Source organism: Ptychodera flava, chromosome 20 (genome assembly GCF_041260155.1).
Source record: "Ptychodera flava strain L36383 chromosome 20, AS_Pfla_20210202, whole genome shotgun sequence".
Classification (NCBI taxonomy): Eukaryota; Metazoa; Hemichordata; class Enteropneusta; family Ptychoderidae; genus Ptychodera; species Ptychodera flava.
This window is the reverse complement of record NC_091947.1, coordinates 32,471,153-32,484,457: the sequence shown is the minus strand read 5'-3', so window position 1 is coordinate 32,484,457 and position 13,305 is coordinate 32,471,153. Positions and strand designations below refer to the sequence as shown.

General features: G+C 34.8%; 1 protein-coding gene across 2 annotated transcripts in view; it reads right to left on the bottom strand.

The window, feature by feature from the left end:
* Positions 1–1,662: 1,662 nt before the first annotated feature.
* LOC139120687 (uncharacterized) overlaps positions 1,663–13,305 on the bottom strand; it is a 45,801-nt gene continuing 34,158 nt past the window's right edge. For both annotated transcript variants that reach the window (XM_070685218.1, XM_070685217.1), the window contains exons 18-28: positions 12,545–12,615; positions 11,917–12,078; positions 11,483–11,536; positions 10,969–11,142; positions 9,850–9,941; positions 9,246–9,302; positions 8,611–8,812; positions 7,034–7,108; positions 4,980–5,090; positions 4,574–4,702; positions 1,663–2,705 (exon numbers count right to left, since the gene is read on the bottom strand). In XM_070685218.1, the coding sequence (XP_070541319.1) occupies positions 2,541–2,705; positions 4,574–4,702; positions 4,980–5,090; positions 7,034–7,108; positions 8,611–8,812; positions 9,246–9,302; positions 9,850–9,941; positions 10,969–11,142; positions 11,483–11,536; positions 11,917–12,078; positions 12,545–12,615 (1,292 nt within the window). In that variant the 3' untranslated portion in view covers positions 1,663–2,540. The remainder of the gene's footprint in view (positions 2,706–4,573; positions 4,703–4,979; positions 5,091–7,033; positions 7,109–8,610; positions 8,813–9,245; positions 9,303–9,849; positions 9,942–10,968; positions 11,143–11,482; positions 11,537–11,916; positions 12,079–12,544; positions 12,616–13,305) is intronic.

Sequence of the window (13,305 nt, the reverse complement as noted above, 5' to 3'; positions counted from 1 at the left end):
CGTTAACAGCTCTTTTTGTGTGTACGAATATGAAGCTAGCACGTTTCAAGTGAGAAACCTTCACTGTACTTTCATTGATTTTGGACAAGCTTTGACAGAGTATATGCTTGATAAATGTAAAATAATTATATGCTGCTTTATAACTAGTCTTAAAGGCATCATACTGAGGATATCGTCGTCGTTGATACGAGTTATTACTCCTCAGCGATGAAACCTGTTCACAGCACCTGTCGTCAGATTTTTTTTACGTGCCAATTTGGAGTACAATAAGGAAAAGTGCAGTACTTCATTTTCATTTATTCAATAATGGTATCGTTGATGCACAACGCGAATATGCCGGTGTTCTCAACCAAAACATTATTTTATCTGCTATTCGCAGTTGATCTTGCTACTTCTATCGGAGTGGAATTACAAGTACGGCAATCTGTCTACACATACCAAAAATATTTGAGACTTAAATCGAACACAAGTAAATCGGTAGTTGTAGGTTGTGAACATAGTGGAAGTCTAAAATCCTATCAAATCCTAAGAAAAATAGTATTCGGTCAAAACTAGAGATCATTTGGTTTTACAGCTACTTGGGTTGTTTATTGTCATGTTTTGGTACGAGGAGTCCTACCTACAGGCAAAAATTAACTTGCTTATGTACACCTATGGGGGACCAAGAAGTCTGGCTGTTGTTGTTGGTTGTATTGTTGTTGTTGACCAATAAAATGCAACGAACATAACATGTTGTTTCAAACGTAATGCACATGTCATAAGAAACACTACAAGTATTTGACCCGATGCAAGTCTCTCAAAACTTAAGCTTACACTCTCTTCCTCAACTCAGAGAGAGTGGACATTGGGGAGAATTACATTGGGTCAAATAATGATAGCGTCCTTAGCGTTTCTTATGACATGGGCATTACGTTTGAAACAACAACAACAACAACAACAAAAACACAGTAGATATGTTCGCTGAATTTTTATGGTCAAAAACAACACGACTAATATAAACATAAACAAACAAACAACAACGACTAGATTTCTGGATATTCCTGTAATATTGCCAGTACGGTTTCCATTCACAATTCACGATTTTTTGAGGGTGACGTTATTCGACCGACGGTCAGATTTTTTTCGTGAAAAATGACCTTTTCGAGCGGTACATGCCCGTATATCCGGGACTGATGCATTAGGCAATGAGACATATGACTCAGTCACATGGTAATTCGCCATGTACAGCTTCCGCTTACAATAAACATCGTAAGTCGCTGCCGCAGTCTATGGCTGAGTTTAATGTCTTTTTGTGTTAATGCGAGTTGAATATTCCCACAAACCATTTACTTTTCACTTCCGTGTGTAACATAACTATTAAATTGATGACGTGAATGCAATATGAATGCAATATGTAGTAATTTCATCCTACCATTTTCAAAATGATCATGTAGCGTCCCTGACGACCATCGTTTTAATGCATACATGATCACCGGTTTTACAACAACTACAACACTATATAGAACAAAAACTACGGATTCTGATAAAATAAAAATATGAAAGTCATGCAATAAACATCATCTGTAGAAATTCAATTCAATTCCAGTACGGTGAAAAATAAGCTGACAAACGAACAGAATGACTTAATTGCTGATATTCACCAATAAAGAGCAGACCCTGGCGTGAAGTATTGAAACAATAAGATTATTAGTTTATTTATTTATTAATTAACAATGACTATCGCAGTCGAGGCCATTCATGGAAGAATGTTAATAAAATACAGATACACGGTTTAGAAAGAGACAAAAGAGATGATTTGTAACAATTATTCATAAATAGAAAGTTTTAAAATATCTGTTCAAAGTCACTTTCAGTGAGAAAAAGAGATTGACGTTACTGTTGTCGTACACAGGTTCATGACATTGCCTCGATATTCTGCTAGAAAACCCGTTACGAACACGACTAACTTTAAAAACCGTACACTGAGTTTACAATCTTGCATGAAGACCAAACAAAGAAGTTATAATAATCACATTAATCATCACACGTCTACATCACACATATTCAAAAATTGAATTCAAATGACAATAGCTATAAGTATACTTAATATTTTCATTACTTAATCCATAAAACAAGTATTTCTTTTCATTCCTCCTCCTAAAGAATATTGAAATACAAACTTAGCATGCAAGTCTCAGCAAGCACCACCCGTTATTACTTGGATTTTCCACAAACAAGTGCAGAATTGGAAAGTTGCACTTTGCATTTTGGACATAAATTTGAGAGTAGGACTAGAAATGGTATTCTACAAATCAATAATTACGGCGAATAAATACATCAATAGGTCCAACTATTGAAGCTCATAAAATGTATATCTTGGACATCAAAGTAATCATGCCATGAAATCCCAGTTTTGAATCTTGACTGCACCAGTTAGTTAATTCTTCTAAGCGTACAAATCATAACAACATTATATCAAGTCGATTAAAATTTCTTCCAATATATGGGGTACACACTCTTTCTCATTGACAGAAAATATGGGTTTATTTATCGTTGCGATTTTATTCACTTTCGGAGAACAGTTTCTTCTTGGCGCCTTCAGGTTCGTCATTTTCACCTGGAGGACCACGACGTTTTGAAGGTGGGCGTGGCATACCAGTCTGCGATACTGGAGGTGGGGTGGTCGGCATCATAACATCCTGTGGAGTTTTTGCTGTCCCAACATCCTGTAAATCAGTCAACAAAATGGTAACGATGCTTGATTTCAGCGTCAGGAACCTTACTTAACAATTATGTTACACGTAGTAACGTATCTTTATAAAATAATTTAAACATTTATACTTATTATCTATCAAGTATATAATATTATGAGGTTACTTATCCTTGATGGAAAGAGAAGGGATGTGATGTTTACAATGTGGACGAATTAATCAGCAATGGAATAGCCAAAATCTAAAAAATGATATTTTGCAAAGGTACAGAAAATACTTTTAAATACTTAAATGTCGTTAGTAATTTATTCTATGCACTGCAGGTGAACGTTTTATCCCGTTTTTACATAAACTTACTTCTTCAGAAATATAATTAAATAACACTATGAAACTATAGGTTGAAAAAAGCGTGTTACCGTTAATCCCTTCGCACTCGAATCCTTTTCCCGATAGTGTCAAAACATGCACGAATTTGATGCTCTTTGTTTGTAAATGCCCACCAAATTCATTGATTTCCATGTGATAATTGTAAAGGTATAAAATATACGGAGAGTGTAATAAATGTAGCAAAAACGACGATGATATTATCTGATTTTAAGTGCAATTGAATCAGTGTAAAGGAACTGAAAATAAAGTTTTGACTTTTGATGATACGAAAACATGTGCAAGTTCCATCATCCTTGTTTAAACAAATCAGAGTAAAGTTGTCTCTAGGAAACTGCAAATCAACTGATAAGCTCCTCACGCCAGCATTTTCAGAAAATCTGAGGTGTTGACTGCGATAGCAAAAATTTACTTCTCTGAATTTAATTATCATAAAAATAACCATAAAGAAACCAACGCAAGATAAGTGTGAAGTATATTTTAAAGTCATAAAACCAGCGATTTCAGAGAAGATGTTGTTTTGACAAATTATTAGAAAGGTATGGCTCATAACTACGGCTGAAAATTATCATTAGTAAATCTGAATTGGGTTATCGCCGGAAAGTTAAACCGGAAATTGAAAGCTATCGGTCAAGTTGTTTGAGAAAAGATAGTTTCTGACAAAAAAGTGACGAACTCAATACACATGAATTTAGGATATCCCCGAAAATACGTTAACCAAACAACTAAGAAATTACTTGATATCACAAGCAATTTGAAAATTTCTTTAAAAATCACAACTATGAAAATATCTTTATATGTTAGCCAATACTGCAAAACTCCCCTCACTGCAGCTTCATACACTGTACCCTGACAAATATTGAGCAGTATAGCAACAACGTAAATTGGACTTGTTTTTGGCATATCTAAAGTCAGAAACCAGGAAGCTATATCTATATATATATATATATATATATATATATATATATATATATATATATATATATATATATATATATATATATATATATATATATATATATATATATATATATATATATATATATATATATATACGTACCGTACTCTCTGTGCCCAAGTTCAGAGGTTGCCATAAAGCCATTATGGTGATAACCGGGAGGGCACATTGTATACATTTTGTGTGTGTATATATATATATATATATATATATATATATATATATATATATATATATTATATATATATATATATATATATATATATACAACAAGAACATCATATATATATTGTATACATTTTGTGTATATGTATATATCTATATCTATATATCTATATCTATATCTCTCTATGTCTCTCTCTCTCTCTCTCTCTCTCTCTCTCTCTCTATATTATATGTCATATATCTTTACTATATCTATATAATATATATATATATATTATAATATATTATATATCATGAGATACCCGTTTATCTTATTCAAACAAATACATCATTCCACATCCACAGCATTGTCTGACGGTCAGCAAAATACTCATACCTCATGTACCCATGGTGATTTCATCACCCATTGGTCTATACAGTCGACCGCCACGCTTCTATTTTTTTTGTCCTTTACATAAATAAACAAAAGTCGCTCTTCGAATGTTTTTGGAGCCAGTAGGGACACCTGCAAAATAAGCAACGGTCATTTATTCACGGGATATTCTGTATTTTAAAAGAATATCACATCTCTTTTTTTCAAATCAAAGTGTTACACGATGAACTTATTAAACAATGGTCGAAGTGAGCTGCATCTAACATCAACGAAAGGATCAGTGAATGTGGAACCTATTTACTTAGCAGTACTCCATAAACTACTGTATCACACCACTGAAATCAACATTGGCTAAAATTTTGGTGAGTCCAGAATTATTTGTATGACTCGTGTAAACTGCAATATGTACCTGCTCCTGTAGCTCCGAGAATGATTTTGGTTCATCAGGTTTGTCTTTGCTGAAGAAGAGAACACTGTCTAAAGGGTTTCTGTCCTTCATTCCATAGTCCAGTTCAATAACCTGCATCAGATACATTAAAGTGAATGACCACTTGTGTTACAATCAATTATTGATGATGGTTCTGTAATACTTGAGATGAAGTGTTGAAGACGGATCTAAAGAGATAATCTCAAGCATATGAAAGACGTATTTTCAATAATGTAGGGATATATCTCTTCCCCTTCGGCTTCGTCTGGTTGACTTATTAGCAGTGAGGCACCTAGTACTTGGATAAGTTTTGCCTTGGTTGTATATATTTAAATTAAGAAATCTCGTGTAAATAATGTGTGATGCACATGTGTTATTTACATGCAAATATTCAGTTTGATTCTGGAATCAGTATGGTGAAATGTTCCATTTACCGTCAGTAAATAAAATACAGTTATCAAAACAAACCAACAATTGTATGAAACATAGACAAACATACAGACAGACAGACATACACAGACTGGCACAAAGTGATGACATTGGCCCCTACGTGTGCCTTGGCCCATGGAGAGTGATAAAGATATAACAACAAGCGACCAAGCGGCCGATATAACTCCGCTGTGTTTATGTAGAGAATAACTATTTTTGACACATGTTGATGAAGAAGGTGGAAATCTTTGATAGCTCAATGCAGTGGCCAGAAAAAAGTGGCTAAAATAGCTGCAAAAATACACAATTGAAGATTTCATCATACTTTGCATATATCACATCGGATCATCCTAAGAACATGTCAACCAAAGCTATCTGATGAGTAGTTTTTTGAGAATAAAATTTTCTGACCAAAAATGGCAACAATTGCCCCCGAAAATAAAAATTGCAGATTTCATCATAATTTCATCAATAGAAACCTGTATACCAAATTTCAAAGCTGTTGGACCAGTACATTTTGAGAAATACATTTTTTAACAAAAAATGGAAAAATTGACCCAAAAATACAAAATTATAGATTTCATCAGAAATACAATATATATTACTTAGTTCATTTATAAAAACCTGTATACCAAATTTCAAAACTATCAGACCAGTACTTTTAGAGAAATACATTTTTTGACAAAAAATGGCAAAAATTGCCTTAAAAATGCAAATTTCATATTTCTGCACAATTTGAACAAATCTGAAATAGATCATCCCTGGGGACATATGTACCAAATATCAAAGCTATCTGACTGGTAGTTTTGAAAAAGAAGATTTTTGAAGATTTCTTTACCAAAAATGACAGAAATTGACTTAAAAATACAAATATGCAATTTCACCACGATTTGAATAAACCTGACTGAAGTCACCCTAAGTAAACTGCATATCAAATTTCAAAGCAATCAAACAAGCGGTTTCAAAGAAGAAGATTTTTTTACCAAAAACACCAAAAAATACCCCAAAAATGCAAATATGCAAATTTCACCACGATTTGCCCAAATTTGGGAAAGGTCACTCCTATACATTTCCATACCAAGTTTCAAATCAATCGGACTTGTGGTTTCAGAGAAGGAGATTTTTTGACCAAAGATAGGAGAAAATTCCAAAAAAGTTCATGAAAAATAGCAAGTCCAAGATACTGACCCAAGATGTGCACAATCATTTCAGGTCAGCCCAAAGTACTTAAATGCTAATTTTTCATGTAATCTGCTCAGTGGTTATTGAGTTTTTTCAATTTTGACTGTTTTTACATTTTTTACTTAATTTGCATATTTTTGGCAATGACAACTTCATTTGAACAAAATCTCATTTACAGCCCATCATCCATGTACACACCAAATATCAAGATGAAATGTGCAGCGGTTTTGGAGTTTTTGATGTTGACGGACAGACATACAGACATACAGGCATACAGACATACAGACACACAGACATACATACATACAGACAGTTTCCTAGCCTATAAAAATAGCTTCCATTGCCATATATACATATGGCTATGGGAGCTAAAAAAGTAAAATCACGTAAACAGACACGCAAGAAATAGAATCCTATCTATTTACCTTTACGTAAAGGTCATTGGCTTTAAGGTGGCCTTCATTTGCACTCCCAGCGACGATTTCAGTCCTTATGTCATCCTGTGACATGGAATTAAATGTGCAGTTAGAATACAGATGCCCTGTTCTTGCAAAAACATTTAATGAGGGGCTTAATTTTTGTTCGTCTTGATCTGCTATCCACCACCATTTGAGAGTTTAAGGTAGAATGCGCCTCTAAGCTTACCACTTGTGGGGGTTCATTTGGTGTAAGAAATCTTTTCCCGTGTTACTATAGGAGAATCGAAAATCTTATTTTCCTCCATAGACTTAACATGGAACCGGCAGCTATTTTGAATTTCAAATATCGGTAAATCTTGTTTAATTTGTTTCGGTTAAACCAAAATTTGCATGATGACCCCCGATTTTTATTCTCGACTCTTTGAAAGGGAACGTTTGAAATATTCTTTGAGGAAAGTTTGAACAAAAGTTTCAGTCTTTTATTTTCGAGGCGCATATAACCTTTAAAGTCATAACACACCACATGCTCACTCCGTGCTGTGACTCGCCAGAATAAATCACGTGACAAGAAAATAGCTATGTCTAGTCTCCACTGAATCGACAAAAGTGACGTCAGAGGGTATTTTTGTAAGACTTTCTCTGGGGAAAGTTTTTTACCAAATTTGCAAAAACGTCATCTCCAGCTTTGAAACGATGGCGAGTGACTAGAACGTAATGAGTGACTGGCATGAGCGACTTAAACAGCAAGATTTTCCATTTCAATAGCGTAGGAACTTGACCAGCTCATTAACGAAAAAATTCAAGTGCAACTAAGGGTGTTGCTAAGTATGTTTAGGATATTTTTGTGAAGATATTGGTACTACTGTTACCGCTATGGAGAAAACGCCACAAGTAAACATGTCAAAATGGATTGTACATGTTGCAGTGCATAATATCAAAACACATTAAAAACTACAACACAAAACAACATGAATGTGGTCTTTATTCTGGCTATAGCGCCCGTTCATTACCCCTCGTGGCAATGCTTTACCAGAAACACCTCGCCTCGGGGAAACAAACTGGCGCTACAGCCCTCATGACCAGGCAATAGGTCTTTACTCTACCTTCTTTCTTGTATATATCCTGGAATTAGAAATATGGCTGCAGTATCCTGTGTTCAACATGTACTCTAAATGATTTGCATCACATTGTGGTTCTCATTAATCAACATGACCACATTATTTCATTTTAATGGTGTATGCTGTCGAACAACATAATAACACACAATTTTAAGTGAAATAAACAGGCTGATATCATTTATATTAGAGGTAATTATGGTCACATTAATTCGTTTCTAGTGATTCCACTTTGGTAGAAACCAAGTCACTAAAACTTGAGTAAAAGATAGCGATCATTAGATTATAAACTTCCCGGTACTTGTCGCCATGCATTCTGGAGAGACAGTACCGCAGAAAAGGACATTTAACCTACGGGCAAGGGTCGAAACGTCCCCTACCTTGATTTTAATAATATGGTGTAGGGCAACGCCTTATAACAGAGCACGAACTCAAAAAGCCAATTGGTATATATTCAATGTGTGTTACCTCGTGTTCATTGGCACCTCTCTTCACCGGTATTCGTTTGATACACTTATAGATGTCTCTCCTCTGCATCCTTTCAAGGATTTGTCGTGACTCCTTCAAGTTTTCGTTGGAATATGAATGCAAGATCAAAGTCAAGATGTTGTCATCAAGTTGTCGATAGGCATACATATCTGTGACGGCATCTGGTATCGAAACGGTGGACCTGTAAAGCAGTTCACCATCACGTATATTTATGATAAAATTGTTACTGCGATATCTATTAACATTCAAACTCAACGCCTGGCGCACGACAAACACATATTGTTTTCTACATTCAGCGGATAAAGCTGTTCCAATGTTTAAAAACATTTAATTTATAACTTCTAACCTGATGTAAAACAATCTGGTTTGCAAAGTAGGTTAAAAGAATGCAAGCATCTTGCAAACGAATGGTCATATACCGTAAGTTTCGTTTGCATTTTAATTTTCAATGCGGTGGCGTAAAAGTCACCTTGAGTTTCTTAAAAAATGCAAAACTATACCAAGGTGGTTCTTGCATACAGAATCTACAATTGAATAACATAATCGTCTATTTAAATGTATCATAGTTAATTTCAGACATTATTTATATGTATACAGTGTGTTTTAAGACTTACCCATCCGACTTGGTTAACTTTATGTGGTCTACTGCAGCACTTAACGCATCGGCGATCCTTGAAGTTCAAAAAAACAAAAAAACAAAACACTAAATGAGAATACAAAAAATGAATTTTATCCATAATATCGTATGACGAGGGACCATAGACTTACGATGTCACCCAAACGAATCATCGAAGATTTGAAAATTTCATTCGGTAAATCACAAAGTTTATAGGCTTTTAAATACTTTGATTATCAGGATATAAAGATAGAATATTGATGTCATGAGTCAAAGATTTATATTTGCAAAATTAGATACCAGCCTTCTAACGTCTTTTCCACCGAGAGAACCCGGGTATAACGATATTTTAGAGTAATTGGCTAAGGTGCAAGGTTTAAAGTTTGACATCAAAGACAGTTCAATAATCATATCCATTCAATGTAAAAATATCGGGTCCATGAGAGTTTATTGCTCATAACATAACATTGGACCATCTTTTTCCTTGCACGTTGCAACATCCATATCAATAGGTCGCATGGTTTGGCGGCCAAATTCGTATGTTGCCAGGCATCCTAAGGAATAGGCTGAACACGGAAAGGAAATATTTGAAAAAAACATACATAGCTTCCATGCCAATGGTAACAGGATGATAACGCGCCATACGAAAGAGTTTGTACTTCGTATGAAACATTTCGAGTACACTTGATGCTTCCTGAAAAATACAGAAAAAAAGCAAGCGTACAAAAGAAATCTAAGGACGTGAATCAACCCCCATCGGTAATTGATAGTATGATGAATGTAACTAGTGATTATTGATGATGATTTGTTTGTACATTTTCGGTTAAATCGGCCATTTCAGAAACAAGATGACAATAGTATTTCGTGCAGATTAAGCTAGGTATAAACAGCGAGAAAACAAACTGCACAAAAGCTAAAGTTGTTGTTGGATTACATGCTCGGACAAAATTTACTTGACCGCATATGTCCCTTCCGTATAAAGATTATTCAAGTACAAAGTAATAATAATGTACTTGAAGTAATTTGTGTCATCATTTAGAACACTCTGCTTTTAGCGTACCGTATCGTAAACTAATGTTCTGATGTTTATCGTATCATATCGCAAACTGATGTACACGTACATGTACATCTTGTTAAAACTATATTGCTCGTCCTAAAATAGCGTTAAAACATATATGTGATAACTTAAAGACCAGCTAGAGAAATTAAAGGAAACCCACTGCTTTGATGGACATATATGAATGAATCGCCATTGAAGATACAAAATTATTCGGAGGAAAAGATTGACTGGAAGTCGTAAGGGAATGACTTTAGAAAAATAAGACAATGTGATCGCCTTGAGGCCGTGTCAGTGCACTGTTGCATTATCAAACAAGTCAATTCCACGTACATTTATGTGTACAATAGCAAACTGAAGTACTTATCAAGTTTGAATTAGATAAATAAGGCATGCTAAAGAAATATTGTAATGGATAAGTAATGAGGCAGAACAAGATAATCACCTGGTGACCCAATTCAGGTAACTGCGAAATAACGTTTTTATCTATCCTACTACACTGTTCCTGTGCCATATCATCTTAACTACATACACAGGTATTCGGCGTGTACTGATAAACTAGTGGCAAGACACGTATACAATACATAAAACACGAAATTCTGCTTTGGAAAATCATACATATTATTTTATAAATCCATTAGAGCAAAAAATGTGAGGAACTCACCTTGTCTCTGAAGCCAATATGGGTTTTCTGTTGGTCTTTCCTATCTTTGAGAACCTTTGTAAATTTGAGAAGGCGATCATGTATGAAGCTGCAAGGCACACCAAGGTGATAGCTATCCCTTGCCAAGTGATCCCATTTGTTGACGTCAATTTGATTGATGGAATTTGACACTATCTGAAGAGAAAGATGATCCATTGTTAAGAAATAAATGTATGCATCGTTATGAAAAATTGTCTCTACCTAATTTACTAGCCTAAAGTACAAGAAGAGTCGCAGGAAATACACATGGTTAGGTAACCATGATATAAACTATCCGGTCTGTGCCCGTTCGGCCTGCAGCTTTATGTGTACCGGTACTATTTCTCAAGTTAATGAGTTTGAAAGTACCCTAACACTGTTGGTGATAGACTGTGCAGTACCTAAAATGACGTAAAGCAAAACGTTGCCTGTTGCCTTGACCCGTTCAAAATGAACGCACGAATGGTTCAAAACAGAGTTATACAATTGTAATTACCTCATATAAGAAGTACCGTCTCCTATACTTTGCTTTGTATTTATTGTCAGTTGCCTAGAAAACCAACAAAATTAAAGTGGGGCATTTTAAGACTTTGTATCGGTAGGTTCATGCTGAAACACTCAATAATATCTTACTTAAGAAATGTCAATGGCTAAGAATAAGTAACGAGGTATATAGGATAATTATGAAATACATGATCATTCAAACTTTACTTTACCATCGTTAATTTATATGCTGTTCTTCGTTAAAATGATGTGTAGCAAACGTACAAGAAAGCTTTGTTGCTTGTCATACGAATGCAGCAATATACTAAGAGATATATAACATGAGATTGGGTTTATTTGACGTTGTCATTTTCCAGATTGGAACATTTTCTTGTCTCTATCACTTGTTCATATGCGTAAAATGTATATTTAGCGTACTAAAAGTACCTCATGGTATCCGGAAGTGCCGATCTTCAACGGTCCATATATCATTTCTTTGACAAAATGAATATCAGGATCTTCGAGTTTGTAGCCATGGTCTCTGAAAACCTTTACTAGGCCATACGTATTTACCATGTGGTCAAAGATCTTAATAGACCCCAATTTATGCTGTTATAAAGTAAACCAGAAAAATATAATGTCTTTTAGATGTTACCACAGAAGACAGCTAATATGTCACAGCAGCCCTCAGTAAAGTTCCCCTTTAAGCTTTTTTACAAGTTCCTCCTAATGCAGAATAAACAAAACTGCCTGTTTTGTTCAAATAGTGTATTTTAGATAAGCGTCACACACCGCCTTCTATGTAAGCCTTTTTAATTACAAATCATGGACAACTTTAGTTGCTTAAGATGATAATATCAACTCTGTGTATACCAGTAACCATCATGTATGCTGCCCGGATGTTGCAAAAACGTTGAATTAACAGACCAATGCAATGCTCTTATTGAAAGGCAATTTGATCTTGCAAGCCCTGCCGATAAGAATACACAGAAAGTCCTCCATATATAAACAGATATGACCTGTTAAATCAACATTTCGGTACGTAAAATTGTACAAGATCAGTGAGTGTAATTACCGACCAATTCCCGTCTTCTTCTGGTTGAAGTCGAGAACATTGGTTAAATACATTTGAGAATGGTCTGCAGCCTTCAGGTATAAAAACATAATTAAATTAGAGCGATTTTCTGTGGAATAAAGCTACTGACGATTCCAATTTCGTTCACTTTTCTTTATGGGAGACTCTCGATAAAAAAATAATTTCACAATGATTCCTACCAGCCAATATATTTCCACTGTTTCTGTCACTGTCTTTGGATACTTTGTTGTAAATGTAGGCATATTCAGTGGTCCTGACAACCGGCTAAAGGTATTGGATATTACTGCCAGCTGAAAATGTTTGCAATTATGAATAAGAGATTGTGTACCATCGGGATCATAAACATGGGGTCAAAGTCCCTGAAGCTACTATAGACATGGATACAAAATTAAGTATTTCCTGACTGTATGAAATTCTCTCACTAAGGTCATCCTAGCGACCTGTAAACCAGATATTAAAGCTGTCTGACCAGCGGTTTTGAAAAAAACAAGCGACCCAACAGTCGACAGAGCTGTGCTGTGTTATGTAGAGAATAACTTTTTTTAACATGTATTGATGAAGAAGGTGGATATCTTTGATACCAAATATCAAAGCTATAAGATGAGTAACTTTTGAGAAAAATATTTTAACCAAAAATGGCAAAAATGTCATCCAATTTCAATATATCACACTAAGACAACTCTTAGAAACCTGTATACCAAATATCAAAGACATCAGACAAGTTGTTTTTGAGAAACACA